The sequence below is a fragment of the Typopeltis vanoorti genome, chromosome 2 (assembly GCF_054136105.1).
Source record: "Typopeltis vanoorti isolate ZY-2024b chromosome 2, IOZ_Tvanoo_1.0, whole genome shotgun sequence".
Lineage (NCBI taxonomy): Eukaryota > Metazoa > Arthropoda > Arachnida > Uropygi > Thelyphonidae > Typopeltis > Typopeltis vanoorti.
The window spans coordinates 158,739,816-158,757,881 of record NC_143550.1 but is presented as its reverse complement, the minus strand read 5'-3'; the positions used below and the strand labels follow the sequence as shown (position 1 = coordinate 158,757,881).

At 36.6% G+C, this 18,066-nt stretch overlaps 1 protein-coding gene across 1 annotated transcript in view; it reads right to left on the bottom strand.

Annotated features, from left to right (window-relative positions):
* The window catches only part of LOC150109564 (protein Obscurin-like), a 1,271,613-nt gene that overhangs the window by 101,289 nt on the left and 1,152,258 nt on the right, over positions 1-18,066 (bottom strand). The window contains exon 89 of the mRNA XM_090402667.1: positions 1,509-1,692. Within this exon, the coding sequence (XP_090258793.1) occupies positions 1,509-1,692 (184 nt within the window). The remainder of the gene's footprint in view (positions 1-1,508; positions 1,693-18,066) is intronic.

The window sequence follows — 18,066 nt, the reverse complement described above, 5'->3', positions numbered from 1 at the left end:
TACAGTAAAAAGTGCCTTAGAAGATAGAAATATAAGATCTGATAATGTTGGAGTCTTGACAAGTTACAGACTGATTTGGAGGAAAATTATAGATAGGAAATTAGTTATGATCTAAATTTTTCATGTAGTACTATCATATCCTGTAAATGTCAGGAATTTGATGATGATGATGATGAAGCAGATTATTCATTATTAAATTAGCAGATATTCATTATTAAATATCTAAATAATGAAAACTTATGTAATCTTTGTCTTCTATTCCACTGCTATGATTCCGATCACGTCTTCTCGGTAACCAAAAATACACTATATAGAGACAACAACTAACTCCAAAAACAACCACTGAAGGACACTTGTATTACAGAAAAACAACATGGCACAAATCTCGATAGAAGTCACACTATTCACCGATTAAAAAAGCACTTTTTTCAGCACAGCTCAAATTCCCTGCCAGGATTTCAGCACACTCAAACTTATAAACAGTTTCCTTTGCTATTAATCTATGTTCAGTAAATATTAATATTCCACCCCCTCTTTTTGTTTGTTGGCAGGATGTTTTGATAACAATAATATAGTAAATGGATGTATTTGTCAGTTAAGGAAGTTTTTTTCTATAAACAGAAAATTGAAAAGAAAAGAAGTGCAGATTGTTAAAGTATCCAGAAAGGGAAGATTCTTGTTGAATTCCTGTTTGATACCAATCTTCATACAGGAGCACAGAGAGTTTGTTTTATTCAGAAATTGTAGTAATTCTAAACTCTGAGTGGGAACAAACTATGAAGATATGCATGAAATTAAGCCAGATACAAGGTTGAGGTTGATACCAGGTACCGATGGTTATGAATAATTGACTTTACAGATGTTGCATAAAATAATCAGCCAAAGCTAGTGAAATAGGACTTCTCATGGCTGTTCCCTCACAATCTAGCTTGTACAGTTTATTTTATTATGTAAAAGAGCCTGTGTTGTTGATGATGAATTTAACAAGTTAACAATGTCCTCAGAGAAATTAGCTTGTATGAATGAAGAGTTTCCTGAAATGGTATGTTAGTGAATAGGCAAACTAAATCAAAAGGGATCATTATTGTGCAACAAACACAGACCTTTCATTTTATCTTTGGAGTCAGTGTTGTTTTTAATATAAGAATTAGCATGGTCAGTGAGGTTTCAAAGAAGACTAGAAAGATATTTAGCAAGGTAGGAAGTGGGAGAGCCAATACAATCAACAATAGGACATAATCGATAACCAACTTTATAAACCTTTGGAAGAACATATTTCAATTACGAAAGCTAACTATTGTTTTCTTGTGAACTCAGTGCATTTTTCCTGTTAACTCAGCTGTGACCGAGAATGAGTAAGTAAGCACATGCTAATGAATCATGTCTCGTGACTCATGTTTTGTTGAAGGCTGTCAGCTGATCTTTTCTTTCTCTCTCTGATGATGTTCTAGTGACACAGGATGAAATATACTGGAATTAATAAAATAATGACATATAAATGTGCTTACCAGGTGGCATTTTGATTCCACTTCTCCGCCTATTAATCTGACTCTCAATGTGCTCATAGCCTGAACCAATGGTTCCAATTTCTCGTTGAAGCCGTATGGGGACAGAACGAGACAAACCTCTCTTTTCATCATCAATTTCTTCATCCATGATATCCATAAACTTTCTTCGTTCTTTAATTGCTACCTAGAATTATTAAACTGTTAAATATAGTAATATTATTCTTTTTATATGAAGGAAAATCACTACATCTACTAACCACCCAAATGGCCAAACAGATAAAATATATCAAAATTTGTATCCATATTATTTCTATAATATCCAAAAGTTATATTAACTTCAATGGACACTTCACATATCCATGTAATTATTGATGTAATACACATTAATAGCAATTGAAACCCTTTTTTTTTTTGTTAACAGAAATATATTTTGCTTTTGGAAAACTCACTGATTTAGGAATGTTGTTAAGTCATTCTGTGACTATACAGTATTATTCAAAAGATCAAAAAATATTATTGATACTTATGAACTCTTGAACTGGTGATATTAAGCAATAGTCCAATTATCACCTAATATCAGGAAGACTTCAGCTGTTGCATATTCAGTTTTGTTTTCATGCCAGAGAAATTGCAAGTATTCGTATGAAAAATAAAAAATAAAAATAGCACTTAAAACAGATCTTCACTAAAAAATTATGGAGAAGCCCTATTTGCAGGTTTGTAGTATTTTTATAATTAAAACGTACAGTTTCTTTAGATCTCTATGTTTAATTTAACTGTGATGATAATAAGTGAATCCACTAACAAGAATGAATTAACAGAATGCATCATTAAATGAAATTTGTTAATTTCTATCAAAAAAAATTTTTTTTTGATTGTCCTAACAAAAGAATTAACCATTGTACTGGTTATGGTCAGTGATGAACTGGAAATATAATCTGATTCAATGGTTGATTATTTAATATTGCTCCTGGTGTTTTAACTACCCAACCATACCATGCGGATGAAATGTGGCTAGTTAGGCCACGCTTCATCCACATGGCTGGTTGAGTACTTAAATTTTAAATTTACTACCCAACCATACCATGCAGATGAAATGTGGCTAGTTAGGCTACGTTTCATCCACATGGCTGGTTGAGTACTTAAATTTATGCTTCAATCCATGTTATTTTAGTAATATCCAAATGTTATTTCAATTTCAAGACACTTCTTTGCATTCATGTTTTTGTTGACATGTAAACACACCATGGCTGGTTAGGCATCATTTCATCCATATAGTCAGCTGGGTGATTAAAATATGATAAGCAAAATAAAGAAATATATATTTCAAGTCATCCAGTTCACCATGGCAATGAAATGTATTCATATGAGTTTGTGCTTGTAGTGGCTTCACAGTACACAAGAATAAAATTAGCCAAGGTGCAGAAATGCCATGACTAATAGTTGAAGGAATTGACAGTCCAAATTATTACCTGGCCAAGAAATTTGCAGCTTACTTAAGGAGTTGGTAGATTACCTCCCCAATTCCTATATACAAAACATACAACACTTCGATAATACTAAAAACATTACACTTGGCAGCAACTGCCCTTTTTTGCAAATGACTGATCATTGATACTGTTCTTTTACAGGAAAAATTTCTATCCAACATCACAAACTACTTTTTCCACATACTACATTTAAGTCCCATCATGTGGCAAAATAACTTTTCCTTACAAAAAAAAGGTATAGTCAAGGACTTTCCATTGTCCCCTCCCACCACCACTTACCATTTTCAAGTTTTATAATGATTTTGAGCAATGTGTTCTATTCATCTACTCTAACACCCAAACTTTGGACTTAAATATGTTGATGATATATTAACTGTTGTCCTACAGCCACCAAACTTCCTCAACAATCTAAACAAACACCACAGTACATGCAATTTACTACTGCAAAAGAAAACTAGAATGCATTTCCACTTCTTCATACAATTGCTGCACATATTCCTTCTGACTAACAGTAATTCACTGTCTACAACAAATCTACACATACTGAACAATACACACATACATACATAATGTCTTGGAGAAAGTAGTGAAGGACCGTATACAGCATTGGGCAGATGACGGTAATGTTATCTGTGAGAATCAACATGGATTTGTGAAGGGGCACTCTTGTTTTAGCAATATGCTAGCCTTTTATGATAAAGTTACAAGAGCATTAGATGAGGGAAAGGCATATACTGCCATTTTCTTAGGCTTCGCGAAGGCATTTGACAGGGTGCCACATGATATAAGCTGATATTTAAGTTGCAGCACATGAGTCTCGATGTCAGATTGGTCAACTGGATTCAGGATTGGATGTCCGATAGGTATCAGAGAGTTGTGTATGGTGGGGCAGTTTCAAGTAAGCAGAGGATTACAAGTGGGGTCCCACAGGGCTCAGTACTGTGACCTATATTGTTTAACCTTTATATCAATGACATTGTCAGTGGATTGCAAGGGGATATTCAGTTGTTTACGGATGATGCAAAGCTGGGAAGGATTATTAGTAATAGTGCAGATGCGGCAGACCTGCAAGAGGATTTGAATAAGCTAGATAGATGGGCAAATGAATGGGGTGTGTCGGTTTAATGCAGCAAAATGTAAGGTCTTGAGGTTTGGGAAACATCGATGGGATGCTGCATACTCTATGGGAGGAGTTATACTGGAGGAAGTTGGGGAGACAAGAGATCTGGGGTTGATGATTGATAGAAACCTGAAATTTAGGGGACATATTGCAAAGGTGATGAAGGTAACACAGAGGATTGCTACAATAATGAGAAGGATGCTGACCTGCAGAGATAAAACAGTTATCATTCCATTTTATAAGATCCTGATCAGACCACACTTGGACTATTGTTCTCAGATTTGGTCCCCAGGATTTGAAGGGGATAAATTAACTGTGGAAAGGGTACAAAGGTGGATAACTAAGATGGTTTCAGGACTGTACAATGATAGTTATAAGGATCGGCTGAGGGAATGTGGACTGCAGAGTTTGGTGGATAGAAGAAGGAGAAGTGATATGATTGACTTTTAAACTGTTGAGAGGTGGTTATAGGGTTGACACTGGGGAGTTCTTTCACTTGGTTGAAGTGATGACAAGAAAAGGCTAGCGGGAAGGAGTGATGACAAGAGGCCATCCCTGAAAGTTACGAAAGGAAACTGTGAGCAAGAGGATGAGGAGTGGTTTCTTTGCATGGAGGGTGATTGAACCAAGGAATGCATTGCCTGATGGAGTGGTGAGAGCGAGAACGGTCAATGAGTTTAAGGAGTGGTATGATAGACTGTGTTTCTTAGGAAGGACCTCCCACGATGAGGGCTTTTGACTCCACGGAGGCCTGAATAATAATAATAATAATAATGTATTCAATGCTCAACATATATTATTACGATCATTCAAAACAAAACTAGGTATCATTAGCAGCCTTAAAAACAGAGAGATAACAATCTGCTCAGGTGAGTATGCATTCAGAGGATGTTATTATAAATGAGGTGTCAAACTGATCACTCTAATCACTTGGAGAGTGATTAGAGTGATTACAAAGAGATTATCTGGATGACTGCCAACCATATGAGGACTTCTGTGAGAAAATGGTATATGAGGAACTACAAGGCTGGTGATTATGAGAAGCTCAGGAAACAGCTTGCAGCTATAGCATGGAATGAGAAGTTGAAGAGAATGGAGATGGTGGTGATAATCAGGATCCAGAATTGGGTTGACAACAATGGTATTGTCTTTGATAGACAGCATCAATCTGCTAGAGGGAGGTCATGTTTTAGTAATCTACTTACTATGACAACAAGGTGACAGCAGCAGTTGATGTGGGAGAAGGATACACAGTAGTATCTTAGACTTTTCAAAGGCTTTTGATAGATTATATATGATAAATTGATAGTCAAACTAGAGCAGATGGGGTTGGATATTAGATTTGTGCACTGGAGTTTTGACTGGCTGTCTGATAGGTGTCAACAAGTTGCGTATGGAGGAGCAATATCCCAGAAGAGGAATGTCACTAGTAGTGCCTCATGGGTCTGTTTTACCTATATGTTAATGATATTTGAGAAGATTCGAATGGGAATATACAGTTATTTTCACATGATGGAAAATTGGGACAAATTATGAAGAGTAGGGCAGATCTTGTGGCCTTAGACGAAGACTTGACTAGACTGAGTGAATGGGTACGGGAGTGGGGATTACAGATGTGGTGAAATGTAAGGTTTTAAAATTTGGAAAACAAATGGGATGTAGAATTAATTCTTGGTGGGAATATATTGTTGGAGGTGGAGGAAATAAGAGACCTTGATATGATGGTGTATAAGGATCTAAAATTTAGAGGACATTGCCAAAATTATGAGGACAACACAATGAATTCTGGCAATGATGTGGAAAACACTGACTTGTATAAGTAAGTAAAGAGATTCTGGTCCCATTGTATAAGGCTCTGATTAGAATTAGACAACATATGGACTACTGTGCACAGATTTGGTCATCTGTTTTTCAGAAGAATGAAGAGATGTTGGAAAGAGTTCAGATGCAATTCACTAAGGTAGTTTTCTGATCTCTGGAATGTTGAAAATGAAGAAAGGTTGAGAAGATGCAATTTACAGAGTCTAGTGGATAGGAGGAAGAGGAGTGATATGATAGATACATACAAGTTGATAAAGGATTGTTATAAGATTAATGTTCAAGAGATTTTTCAAAAGATGGTGGAAAATCAGGGGAGAACAACAGGACATCCCTGGAAGTTGTAAAAGCAGGGTGTGAACAGGGGATTGAGAGGCAGGTTTATTGCATGCAGAGTTGTGAATGACTGGAGTATCTGAATGACTGAGAGTATTGAGTCAGCAGAGAATTTGAATATGTTTAAGGCAAGGTATGATGAGCTGTGTGTATGACAAAGGGACCTCCTAGATGAGTCTTTGACTTCATGGGGGTCTTAGGATAATAATAATAATAAAAATAATCCCCACAAGGAACACGGTCTTGTTATGGTGGTGGGGCTTGTGTGCTCCAGTAATGTTGAGAGCTATGCTGGAGATAGCATAGCCACCCTTGTCAGACAGGTCTCAACTGAGGAGCCAGACTAACAGTGTTCCGTCTCCACCCTCCCCCATCTTAATGGTGAAAAGCAATAAGAAATCCATACCAGATCAGTTAATACCTGGGTCATCAAGACATTAAGACCTGCATCAGATGTTGGGGATCCTGGGCATCAGGCGACAAGAGGGGTACAGAGCAGGAAGCTGAAAAGCAGCTGGAAGAAACCAAACATAAAAAATGGACAGTAGAAGAAAACAGAGAAGTTATGAAATGTTTTACAGATCAACACCAGAGCAATGGTGTTTTAGAAAGTGTATGCGTTTAATTTGGAAACAAAAATTCCCAGAATCTGCAATAACAGAACAATGACTTATGGGTCAAAAGAATTTCATTTTCCGTAATAAAACATTTACTGAACTTGAGCTGCAAGAGTTACGTAAAAAACCAACAATTCTAGTAACAGCAAATCATCAGGGGGTAGCTATATCTAACTTTGGAATTCAACTCAGTAAGCATCAAGTTGACGATATACCTCAGAATGTTTTGACAGAAGTACAGTGTAAAATAAAGTCGGGGATATTGGAACATATGAACTCCATAAATGACCATATAAGGCTACCACAGTTAAAAGCTTTACATAAATCTAAGCTAAAACAGCTTCTCTTAGATGCAAATGCTATAATAAAAACCATCGCAACCAGCAGTATAAAGGAAACAAATCAGCTCCTATACAGCACAGTCTATATCATTACAGTGAAGCTTGGTTGCAAACCTCAAGAGAAAAAGAAGAGGATGAAACAATCTGCACCATGGAAAATCCAGTTGCTGAAGTAACTGAAGAGCTTAAAACAAAGAACTATAGCAACTGCACAGAAAATTAAACGATATGAAGCAAGAATAAACCAATATGTACAAAATATGCAATTTCGACAGAACCAAAGTCAATTCTTTCAGTCTCTACAGATAAATACAAATGCAAACAATCATTCACCAGAAAAAGAAGAAATCAATCTGGGATAATCCTAGTGAACATAATAAAGATGTCTCATGGATTAAGGAAATAGAATCAGAAATGCACAAGCTAGAAAATTAAAAAAACTGGAGTGTGCCTGGCAAAGACGAATTGAACTACATGAATTCTGGTTAAAGCATCTAACCAGTCTACCTGATTCTAGTAGCAAGGCTTATACGTTGGTCAGACATAACTGGTAATTAGTTTACGGAATTAACAACGAATGGCAGAACAATTTAATTATTTCTTGCAGTCAGGCTCAGTGGAAGACTGCATGATATCTGGGCATACTTTTCTCTTCATGAAAGATAAGGACAAGGGCGCGAACCAAAGTAATTATCATCCAATAACATGCCTACCAACTATTATTAAGCTGTTCACTGCAATCATAGCAAATTCCATATACCACTAAGAGTGGCTTTAGCAATAAAGAGAGGGCATGAAACAGACAAGATGATAGTTATGGTGGGTACGAATGACCTGAGAGGTAGTATAAATCGGGTAGGAAAAGATTTAAGAACATTATTAGATATTGTGAAGAGGAAAAGTGTCAATGGGAGAATAGTGTGTGTGCTGCCTCGTTTTGACAATTACGAGTTAAGTAGATGAGCAATGATAATGAATGATATGATTGCAAGAATGTGCAGAAAAAGAGGTCTGGAGTTTGTTGATGTTTGGAGTGTGTTTGAAGGAAAAAGGCAGTTGTATGCTAGAGATGGACTGCATCTTAACATGGAAGGACATAAGAGATTGAAGAAGTTATTGTTTTCTGAACAGGTTGAAGTTATTGGGCAGGGAAACTAATATTGAAAAGGTTGAGTGTAAGAGAGAGAAACTTTAGCACTGATTGTGTATTTATTGATCCTTATAGGCAGAATAAATTGCAGAAGAGAGGGGAAAAAAATCGGCATAGGACTACGGTAGTTAGTGACTTATATATCAGTTCTAAAGCCGGTACAAGATCTAGAGGGAATCTGCAATTTTTGTATACCAATGCTAGAAGCATTAGAAATAAGAGAGAAGAATTTTTGGCATTAGTCAGTGAAATCTCACCAAAAGTTGTAGGCATTAGTGAAACTTGGCTGTCAGCAGAAGATGTGGTCACTGGAATTGAATGTGATGGGTACAGTATTTTCAGGGAGGATAGAGAAGATAGAACAGGAGGAGGAGTACTGTTGATGATAGCTGATGTGTTGCAGCCAAAGAAAGTAGTATATCATGATGATAGACATGTGAATGAGAGTTCATTTGAGGCAGTCTGGTGCGAAATAGTGACCAAAGCAACCAAATATACAGTTGGATGCTGCTATAGGCCAGGGAGTACAGGGGGAGATATTGAATTCATGCATCAGCAACTTAGTGCAATGAGTGAAGGCGTAGTGATTATTATGGGGGATTTTAATTATGGTGATATCAATTGGAAGGAGGAAATATCACGTAGCAAAAAGGAAATGGAGTTCATACATCTGCTACGAGATAATTACTTGAAACAGCACGTAACTGAAGGGACACGTGGTGTGAGAGTGTTGGACCTGGTTATTGGTTCAGAGGTTATAGGCATAAGTAAGGTGACCTCGTTACCTCCAGTTGGTGAAAGCGATCATGTGGTATTGACTTGGGAGGTTGCAAAATCTGTGGATTTTTCTATTAAGAAGGGGTATGTACGAAACTACAGGTTAGGCAATTATAACAAGCTTCGGAGTGAGCTTGCAGCCATCCCATGGCAGAACATATTGCAAGGGAAAGATGTTAGCAGTGCTTGGGATAAAATCAGCGGGTATCTGAGGAAAGCAATATCAGATTGTGTCCCCATGGTCAGGAGGTCAAACAAGGCAGGCATTAGATGGATGAGCAGTAGTATCAAGCTTGAACTACAAAAAAAGAAAATGTTATGGAGAATTTACAAGGAGAAGGGCGATCAGGACACCCATGAGCAGTACAAGGCTCAAGCTAGGAAGGTTACCAGCATAGTAAGAAAAGCTAAATCAGATTATGAGAAGACCTTAGCCAAAGAGATCAAGGGTAATCCCAAAGAGTTCTTCCGCTATGTGGCAAGTAAGAGGAAGAATGACTTCGGAAGGATAACCTTAGTGGGTGCTGATGGTATTGAGGTGACAAAATCAGATGTAATAGTCGAGTTACTGAGTGATCACTTCTCAAAAGTCTATCACCCAAGTGAGGATATCTCTATACCTATAGCAATACCTAATGTGAGAATTGAAGCTAAAGAATCAGAGGTATTAAATATATTGCGAAACTTAAATGCAAACACTGCGGTAGGCTTAGATGGAATATCAGCTCGGGTGTTGCGTGAATGTGCAAATGAATTGTCAACCCCTCTTACCTGGATATTTAATTTAAGTTTGAACTCTGGTATGGTCCCTAGGGAGTGGAAGTTAGGCAAAGTGGTTCCTTTGCATAAGGGTGGCTCTAAAACTGCAGTATTGAATTACAGACCAATCACCATCTCAGGAGTAGTGGTAAAAGTATTGGAAAAGTTGGTTAAAGACAAAATTCAAGAATGGGTGGATCAGGATATGATACTCTATAGAGGCCAACATGGTTTTGTTAAAGGTAGATCCTGCCTTAGCAATCTATTAACTATCCATAATAGAATAACATCAGAGTTGGACAAAGGAACTGGCTACACAGTGGTACTTCTGGATTTTGCTAAGGCTTTTGACAGGATACCCCATAGAACACTGTTACGCAAATTGGAGCAGATGGGAATGGATATTAAATTGGTGATATGGATAGGAGAATGGCTCAGGGAGAGATACCATAAGGTGGTGTATGGAGGAGCCGAGTCCAGAATGAGGCAGGTGACCAGTGGTGTGCCTCAGGGCTCTGTGCTTGGGCCAATGTTGTTTAATTTGTATATAAATGATATAGGAAATGGCTTAAAGGGAGATATTCAGTTGTTTGCTGATGATGCAAAGTTGTGTAGTGCAATAAAAAATCAAGCTGATGTTGAAAGTTTGCAGGAGGATTTAAATAAGCTGGTAAAATGGGCAAAAGAAAATGGATGTCAGTTCAATGTGGAAAAGTGTAAAGTCTTGCATTTTGGGATTAAAAGATTACCAGCTGTGTACTACATAGATGGAAAGGTACTCCAAGAGATTGATGAGGCTAGGGACTTAGGGGTATTGGTAGATAAGGAGATGAAGTTCAGAGGACACATTGCTAAGGTGTCCAAGATTGCACATAGGATTACTTGGTTGTTGAGGAACACACTGACATCCAGAGATAAAGAGGTTATTATTCCCCTTTATAAAGCATTGATACTTCCACATTTGGATTACTGTGCTCAGGTCTGGTCACCTGGATTCCTTGGAGATGAGGAGGCTGTGGAGAGGGTTCAGAGAAGAGTGACCAAGTTGGTGAGTGATATAAAAAATGTTCCCTACGTTGATAGATTGAGAGCTTGTGGATTGCAGAGATTGGTTGATAGGCGAAGAAGAGGGGATATGATAGAAACATTCAAATTACTAAAAGGTTTTTATAGGATTGATGCAGGGGAAATGTTTCAGCTGTGTGATAGTGATGGAAGAACAAGAGGTCATCTCTGGAAATTAAAGAAGAGTGTAGTTAACAAAGGTGTCAGAACAAGGTTTTTTGCCTGGAGGATGGTGAATGAGTGGAATTCATTGCCTGACTTTGTTGTGAGCTCTTCATCTGTAAATGAATTCAAGAAGAGATATGACAGATATTGTTTTGCTAGTTTGGGTCTCCCGCGATGAGTCTACTGACTCCATGGAGATACCCGTAATAATAATAATAATAATAGTCAATAATGAACAATTTGGAGATATTAGCATTAAACTTGCTTTCCAAGGTGATTCCTTGTCACCATTGCTCTTCGACATTTCTTTGATACCTTTGTCTATGATTTTGATGAAAATAAAACTTGGATATGAAATTCTTAAATATAATAATTAAAATAAAAATTAATATAATTAAAATTTCTCATCTGTTGTATACGAATAACTTGAAGTTATATGGAAAATCGGCACAGCAAATAGACTCTTTACTGAATAGAGTTCGAATTTTCAGTCAGGACATCAAAATGGAATTCGGTTTAGATAAATGCACAATTTTATCTATTAAATGAGGAAAAATTAATGACACTAGCAACTTTAATTTTGATCGAGAGAAATATATAAAAGCAGTTTCAGCTAACAAACACTGTAACTACCTAGGTATATTGGTAATATTCTCCACTCGAAAGTTAAACAATAGGTGGAAGCAGAATACACCAAAAGAGTTAGAAATATTCTGAAAATAAAATTAAATGGATTAAACATAATTAGAGCAATGAATTCTTGGGCTATACCAATGATCTGATACACAGCTGGTATAATAGATTGGATAAAAGAAGACCTTGACAAATTCAACTGCAATACTAGAAAATTAATGACTACGCATCATGCATTACATCCACGAAGTGATGTTGACTGGTTGTACCTACCAAGGAGAATAGGTGGATGGGGTCTGCTGTAAGTGAGAGACTGTGGAAAAAGAAGAAATTAGTTTAAAAAGTTACATTGACAACAGCTCTGAGCAAATGCTTCAAGCAGTTACACAAGAGGGCCTTTTAAAAGCAACAGGAAATAAATCCGATTACAAAAAGGAACAGCAAAATAACCAATACACGTGCTGGAAAAATAAACCCTTGCATGGTCAATTTCTTTGTGATACTGAGGAAAAAAAATAGATGTGAACAAGACATGGCAATGGCTACAATATGGAAATATTAAAAAAGAAACAGAAGGATTTATTATAGCAGCTCAAGAACAGGCATTACAAACTAATGTAATGAAAGCAAAAATTTTAAACATCAATAATAACAGCAAATGCAGATAATGTGATCAGAAAGATGAGACTGTAGAGCAGTCTGAGCAGGTGCTGATTAGATGTAGAACATCCAATCAGCACCTGCAGCAAGATAGCTCAAACTCATTATAAATACCGCCATGATCAAGTAGCCAAAATAATTCATTGGCATGTATGCAAAAAATATGGCTTTCCTAATTCTGATAACTGGTGGCAGCATAAAACTGGTGGCAACAGTATTGGAAAATGAAATAGCAAAAATTCTCTGGGACTTTCAAATACAAACTGATCAGCATTTGGATCACAATAGACCTGACATCATCACAATTATCGAACATTAACAAGTTTGGATTATCGATATCACAGTACCCAGTGATAACAACATTAACAACAAAGAACTGGAAAAAATTACTAAATATCGAGATATGGCAATCAAAGTTGGCAGGCTGTGGCTTAAACATGCTAAAGTTATCCCAATAGTTATCGGTGCACTTGGTGCAATTTCAAAGAAGCTATTCAACTATTTACAGCAATTAAACATCAACAAATGACCCCATATGACTTATAAAACACAGCATTACTTGGAACAGTTCATATTTTATGAGGCTACCTGACAGACTATTCTTATATTCTTGGGTTGCTCTGTATTACCCGTCAAACGAATAATACAGAACAATTGCTCTGTATTATTCCTTCTATCCACAGTCAAACTGATGTTTGAAAGATGTCTTGTTTTGATTGTGTATCAATTATGTGAATAAAATAAAATAAAAATAATAATAAAGAATTGCAAATAATCAGTCAAATGTTTAGAAGTAAGGGTTACAGGAAAAACAAAATGTTCAACAAAATTCTCATCAAGAATACATATAAAAGTAAAATAACATTACAATAACGCCATGAATACATAAAAGAGATATATGAAAAAATGAGCCTATTGTTTCACAAATATAATGTTTATTATTATTGCTGTTATTACTATTATTATTAAACAGGTATCTCTAGAGAGTTTGATAACTAATTATCATTATTTTTATTATTATCCTGAGGCCCCCATGGAGTCACAGACTCATCTAAGAGATCCCTCATACACACACACACAGCTCATTATACATGCTTAAAAAACACATTCAAATTCTCTGTATCAGCAGTGCACTTCAATCATTCACAACTCTCTATGCAAAAAAAAAAAAAAAAAAAAAAAAAAAAAAAAACACCTACTTCTCACTCCCTTGCTCACATCCTTCTTCCAGGAATGACCTCTTGTTCTCCCCCAATCTCCCACCATTTTATGAAAAGCCTCTTTGACATTAATCCTATAACAACCCCTTACTAACTTATGCATCTCTATCATATCAGCCTTCTTCCTTCTATCCACTAGACTGCAAATTGCATTGTCTCAACCTTTCTTCATATTCAACATTCCAGAGATCAGAAACTCTTTTTGGTCAATCACATCTGGACCCTCTCTAACATCGCTTCATCCTTTTGAAAAACCAACTGACCAAATCTGTGCACAGTAGTGCATATGTGGCCTAATAAGAGCCTTATACCAGAATCTCCCTACTTGTACAAGTCAGTGTCCTCCACATCATTGCCAGAATTCATTGTGTTGTCCTCACCATTTTGGCAAGGTGTCCTCTAAATTTTAGATCCATATCCACCATGACACTGAGATCTCTTATTTTCTCCACCTCCAACAATACATCCCCAACAAGAGAAAATTCTACATCCCATCTTTGTTTTCCAAATTTTTAAAAGCTTACATTTTGCAACAATGAACTCTCATCCCCATTCACTCAATTTATTCAAGTCTTCTTGTAAAGTCACAACATTTGCTGTACTCCTCATAGTTTGTCTCAACTGTGCACCCTTTGTAAACAACTGAATATCCCCATTCAAATCTTTTGCAATATCATTAACATACAGGTTAAACAGCAATGGTCCTAAAACAGACTCCTGCAGCACACCACAAGCAACTTTCCTTTTCCAGGATATTGCTCTTCCATACACAACTTGTTGATACCTATCAGATAGCTAATCTCCAATCCAATGCAATAGTCTAACATCGAACCTCATCTGCTCTAGTTTGACTAGCAACTTATCATGCAGTGATCTATCAAACGCCTTTGCAAAATCTAAGCATACTACTGTGTATTCATATCCTTTGTCCAATGAAGCTGTCATCTAAGTGTAATAAGTAGATTATTAAAACATGACCTCTCTTTAGCAAATCTATGCTGTCCAACAAAGATAATACCCTTATTATCAACCCAATTCTGCATTCAGATTCTCTCCAGCCTCTCCAGCAATTAAACACCACAACATCTGACATATAGATTGGCCTTTAATTTGATGTTTGAATTCTGTCACCTCCTTTATGAAGTGGTATAATCTTCCACTTCATAAAGTGGAAGATTATACCACCCTTCTATTCCTCCTTTCCACTCCTTTGGAACTTTACTCAATGTAAGACTCATATTAAATAAATATATCAAGGCAGATGTCAACTCCCTGGCATATTCCTTCAAAATATGAGTGATATATCATCAAGTCACTCAGCCTTATTAACATCATGCTCACTTAATTTCATATATACCTCTTTTTCACTTACAGTCATTCTCTCTTCCTCATCATCCACTGCTCTCAAACTCTCCACATTACAAGGATGAAAGACCTTTATGAACTTCTCATTAAATATCTCAACTATATCCTTTGCAGTAGTTGTTTTTATATCATTTTACCCCAATTAACACATTCGCTGCCATGCTACTTCGGCATAGTCTGTTCCCATATGCCGAGCCATTTCACTTCTTCAAGGTCAGTACGGTAATCTCGTTGCCGGCAGTAAGCATCATACGAGTATACTCGTAGCTGGCTTGTGCATAGCATATACCATCTATGAGAATACACAGTTTTGATGCTAGCTCCACAAGCCAAGCATTTTCACTTCTTCAAGGTCAGTACAGTAATCTCGTTGCCGGCGGTAAGCATCATACGAGTATACTCGTAGTTGGCTTGTGTGGCTGGTTTACCAACTACGAGTATACTCGTAGTTGGCAGCGAATGTGTTAATGCCATCCTACCATTTTTTTTTTTTTTTCTGGCTAGATATTGAGAGGCTACTAGATACTAAGGGATGGATGATGATAAATTGGGGAAACCCCCACACGACAACAACAACAACTCTATCTTGTATGGACATAATTCTTTTTCTATTATCAACAGTACTCCATCTCCCTTTTTGTCCTTTCTATCTTCATGAAATACATCATACCTTCTATCTCTATTCCTGTTAGGATGTGATCCTCATCCAAGCATGTCTTACATATTCCAACAATTTTGGCTGAATGAACTCAATCAATGCAACCATTACATTTCACTTGTTTCTTTAGCATCTCCTGTTAAAACTCTTTGGTAACTTATATGTTTCTATCATATTCCTCTTTTCCAACTTTTAGTTGGAAAAGAGGAATATGATAGAATTTGCTAAACTTTTTTAGCCCACAAATCTTCAATCTATCCTATAAGGAGCATTTCACAAACCACCATTTTGGTCAAACTTCCTGAATCCTCTATACCATTTCCACATCAATAAGAAATCCAAGGGAGTAAATCTGTGCACAGTAATCTAGCTGTGGTTGTATCAGAGCTTGTCAGGATGTTTTTAACAACCGGGTGATCTTTTGTCATATTTTGTGCACTTTGGCAATATGTTCTCTGAATTTCAACTCTCTGCTCACCATTACCTCTATATCCCTAATTTCATCAATTTAAATTCACCAAAGAAAATCATCCAAAGCAGACTTCATAAGGGTCAAATTCAAAACGTTTTCCTTGCTCAAATTTCACTTGAGCCTTCTGGTCCTTCACTAAGACTGTTGGCACACAACTTCTGCTTTCCTTGTTATTTCCACCTTTCATCATGATGGTATCATGTAATATCACCCAGAGACAAGACAGATCTCTAGGCATCAATCTTTTCCTCAATGACTGGCAAACATCAAGAAAATCATCCAATGTAAACATCATAAGGATCAACTTTCCTTCTGCTTAAATGGCAATTGAGCCTTCTGGTCATTTGCTAAGGTTGGACATGACTTCTGTCCTTCCTTGTTTTTCCAACTCTTTCATATCCTGAGGTACTATATGACATCTTCCAAAGACAAGGCAGATCTCCAGGCATTCTGTCTTTTCTCCATTGGTTTCATCTATGTAAACCAATGGAGAAAATCAACTCCTTTGATTTTCTCCATTTGATTTCCATGGACAAGGAAATCAACTCCTTTGATCTTTCACAACATAAAAATTCCTGAACTGTCTTGATACTAATCAATCTCCAGGTTGATCACAAGCAGCAATACATCAATATGCCAATAGATCAGACAGATTAACAATGCTGCTTGTGTTTTACATCATGTATCATATTCTACTTTAAGCTCATGCATAGACCTAAACTTTTTACAATGTAGGCATTCAGAACTGAAATTCTATGGAATAGGTTGGTTACTCCTTATTCCTGGAGGTGTCCTATGTCTGTAAAAGCGTGTGTTCAGGTGCTGGTTTGCTTGTTTCTGGGGGACAAAAAAACCCAAGTTTCTGGGTGAAAAAACTCCCTACCTCCGTATGATAGTGGCTAACTCCCCTTTTGATGAAAGAGACCAGATAAAGGTTCCTCACATCACTAATGGGGAATCAAACCCAGGTCTTTCCGACCAAAGGGCTTTGTCTATACTGACTGAGCTACAGAGGCTCTACATCAGTGATGGTGAGCCTATGACACATGTGTCAGCACTGACACATTTGAGGGTTTCAGGTGACACTCCTTGGATGTTGAAAAATATTGGTATTCTGATGAAAAAACTGTGATAAATCGTGTAAGATCGCTCTCAGTTAAGGCGAAGGTAGGTTTGGCTTTGAGAATAAACTCAAAATATTTCAACGTGATTTAGAAAGTAACAATTTTAAGTATTTCCCAAGAGTGAAAATTTTTTTTAATGAAACCAGCCCCAAAAATCATGAACAACATATCAAGCAATCTATCGAAGTTCTAAAGTCAGTAACTGAGCAGTTTTCTTCTAGATTTGAGCAATTTCGAATATTGGAACAAACAATCCAATTCATAAAGTATCCTGATGAAACAGAATTCATGGATCTTAAATTAGATGGCTTTGAGTAGTTGGATTTAAAAGATCTAGAAATGCAACTAGCTGACTTCCAGTGTAATCCTATCTGGAAAAGAAAGTTTATTGCTCTTAGAAATGAATTAGAAGAACTTGAGCAGGAATGTCTGCATGATATCGCATGTAAAAATTCAGATTGTGAAATTCTAAGCATGTGGAATAGCCTTCCCGAAAACTTTCATGCTCTTAAAATCCTTGCTAAAGCTCTTTTAACAATTTTCTCTTCTAACATACTCTTGTGAAACTCTATTTTCTGCCTTAAATAATATCAAATCGAAAGGGAAAAATAGATTGAGCAATGATTTGAGCGCTGCCTCTGTAGCATTAAAATTTACACACTATAGCCCTTCTATAAAGCAACTTTCTACCAGCACTCAGCAACAGAAAAGTCATTAAATGTAATGTAAGTTTGTAATTTCAGTTTATTAAATTAATTGTATAATATGAATTCATAGATTTTATATCA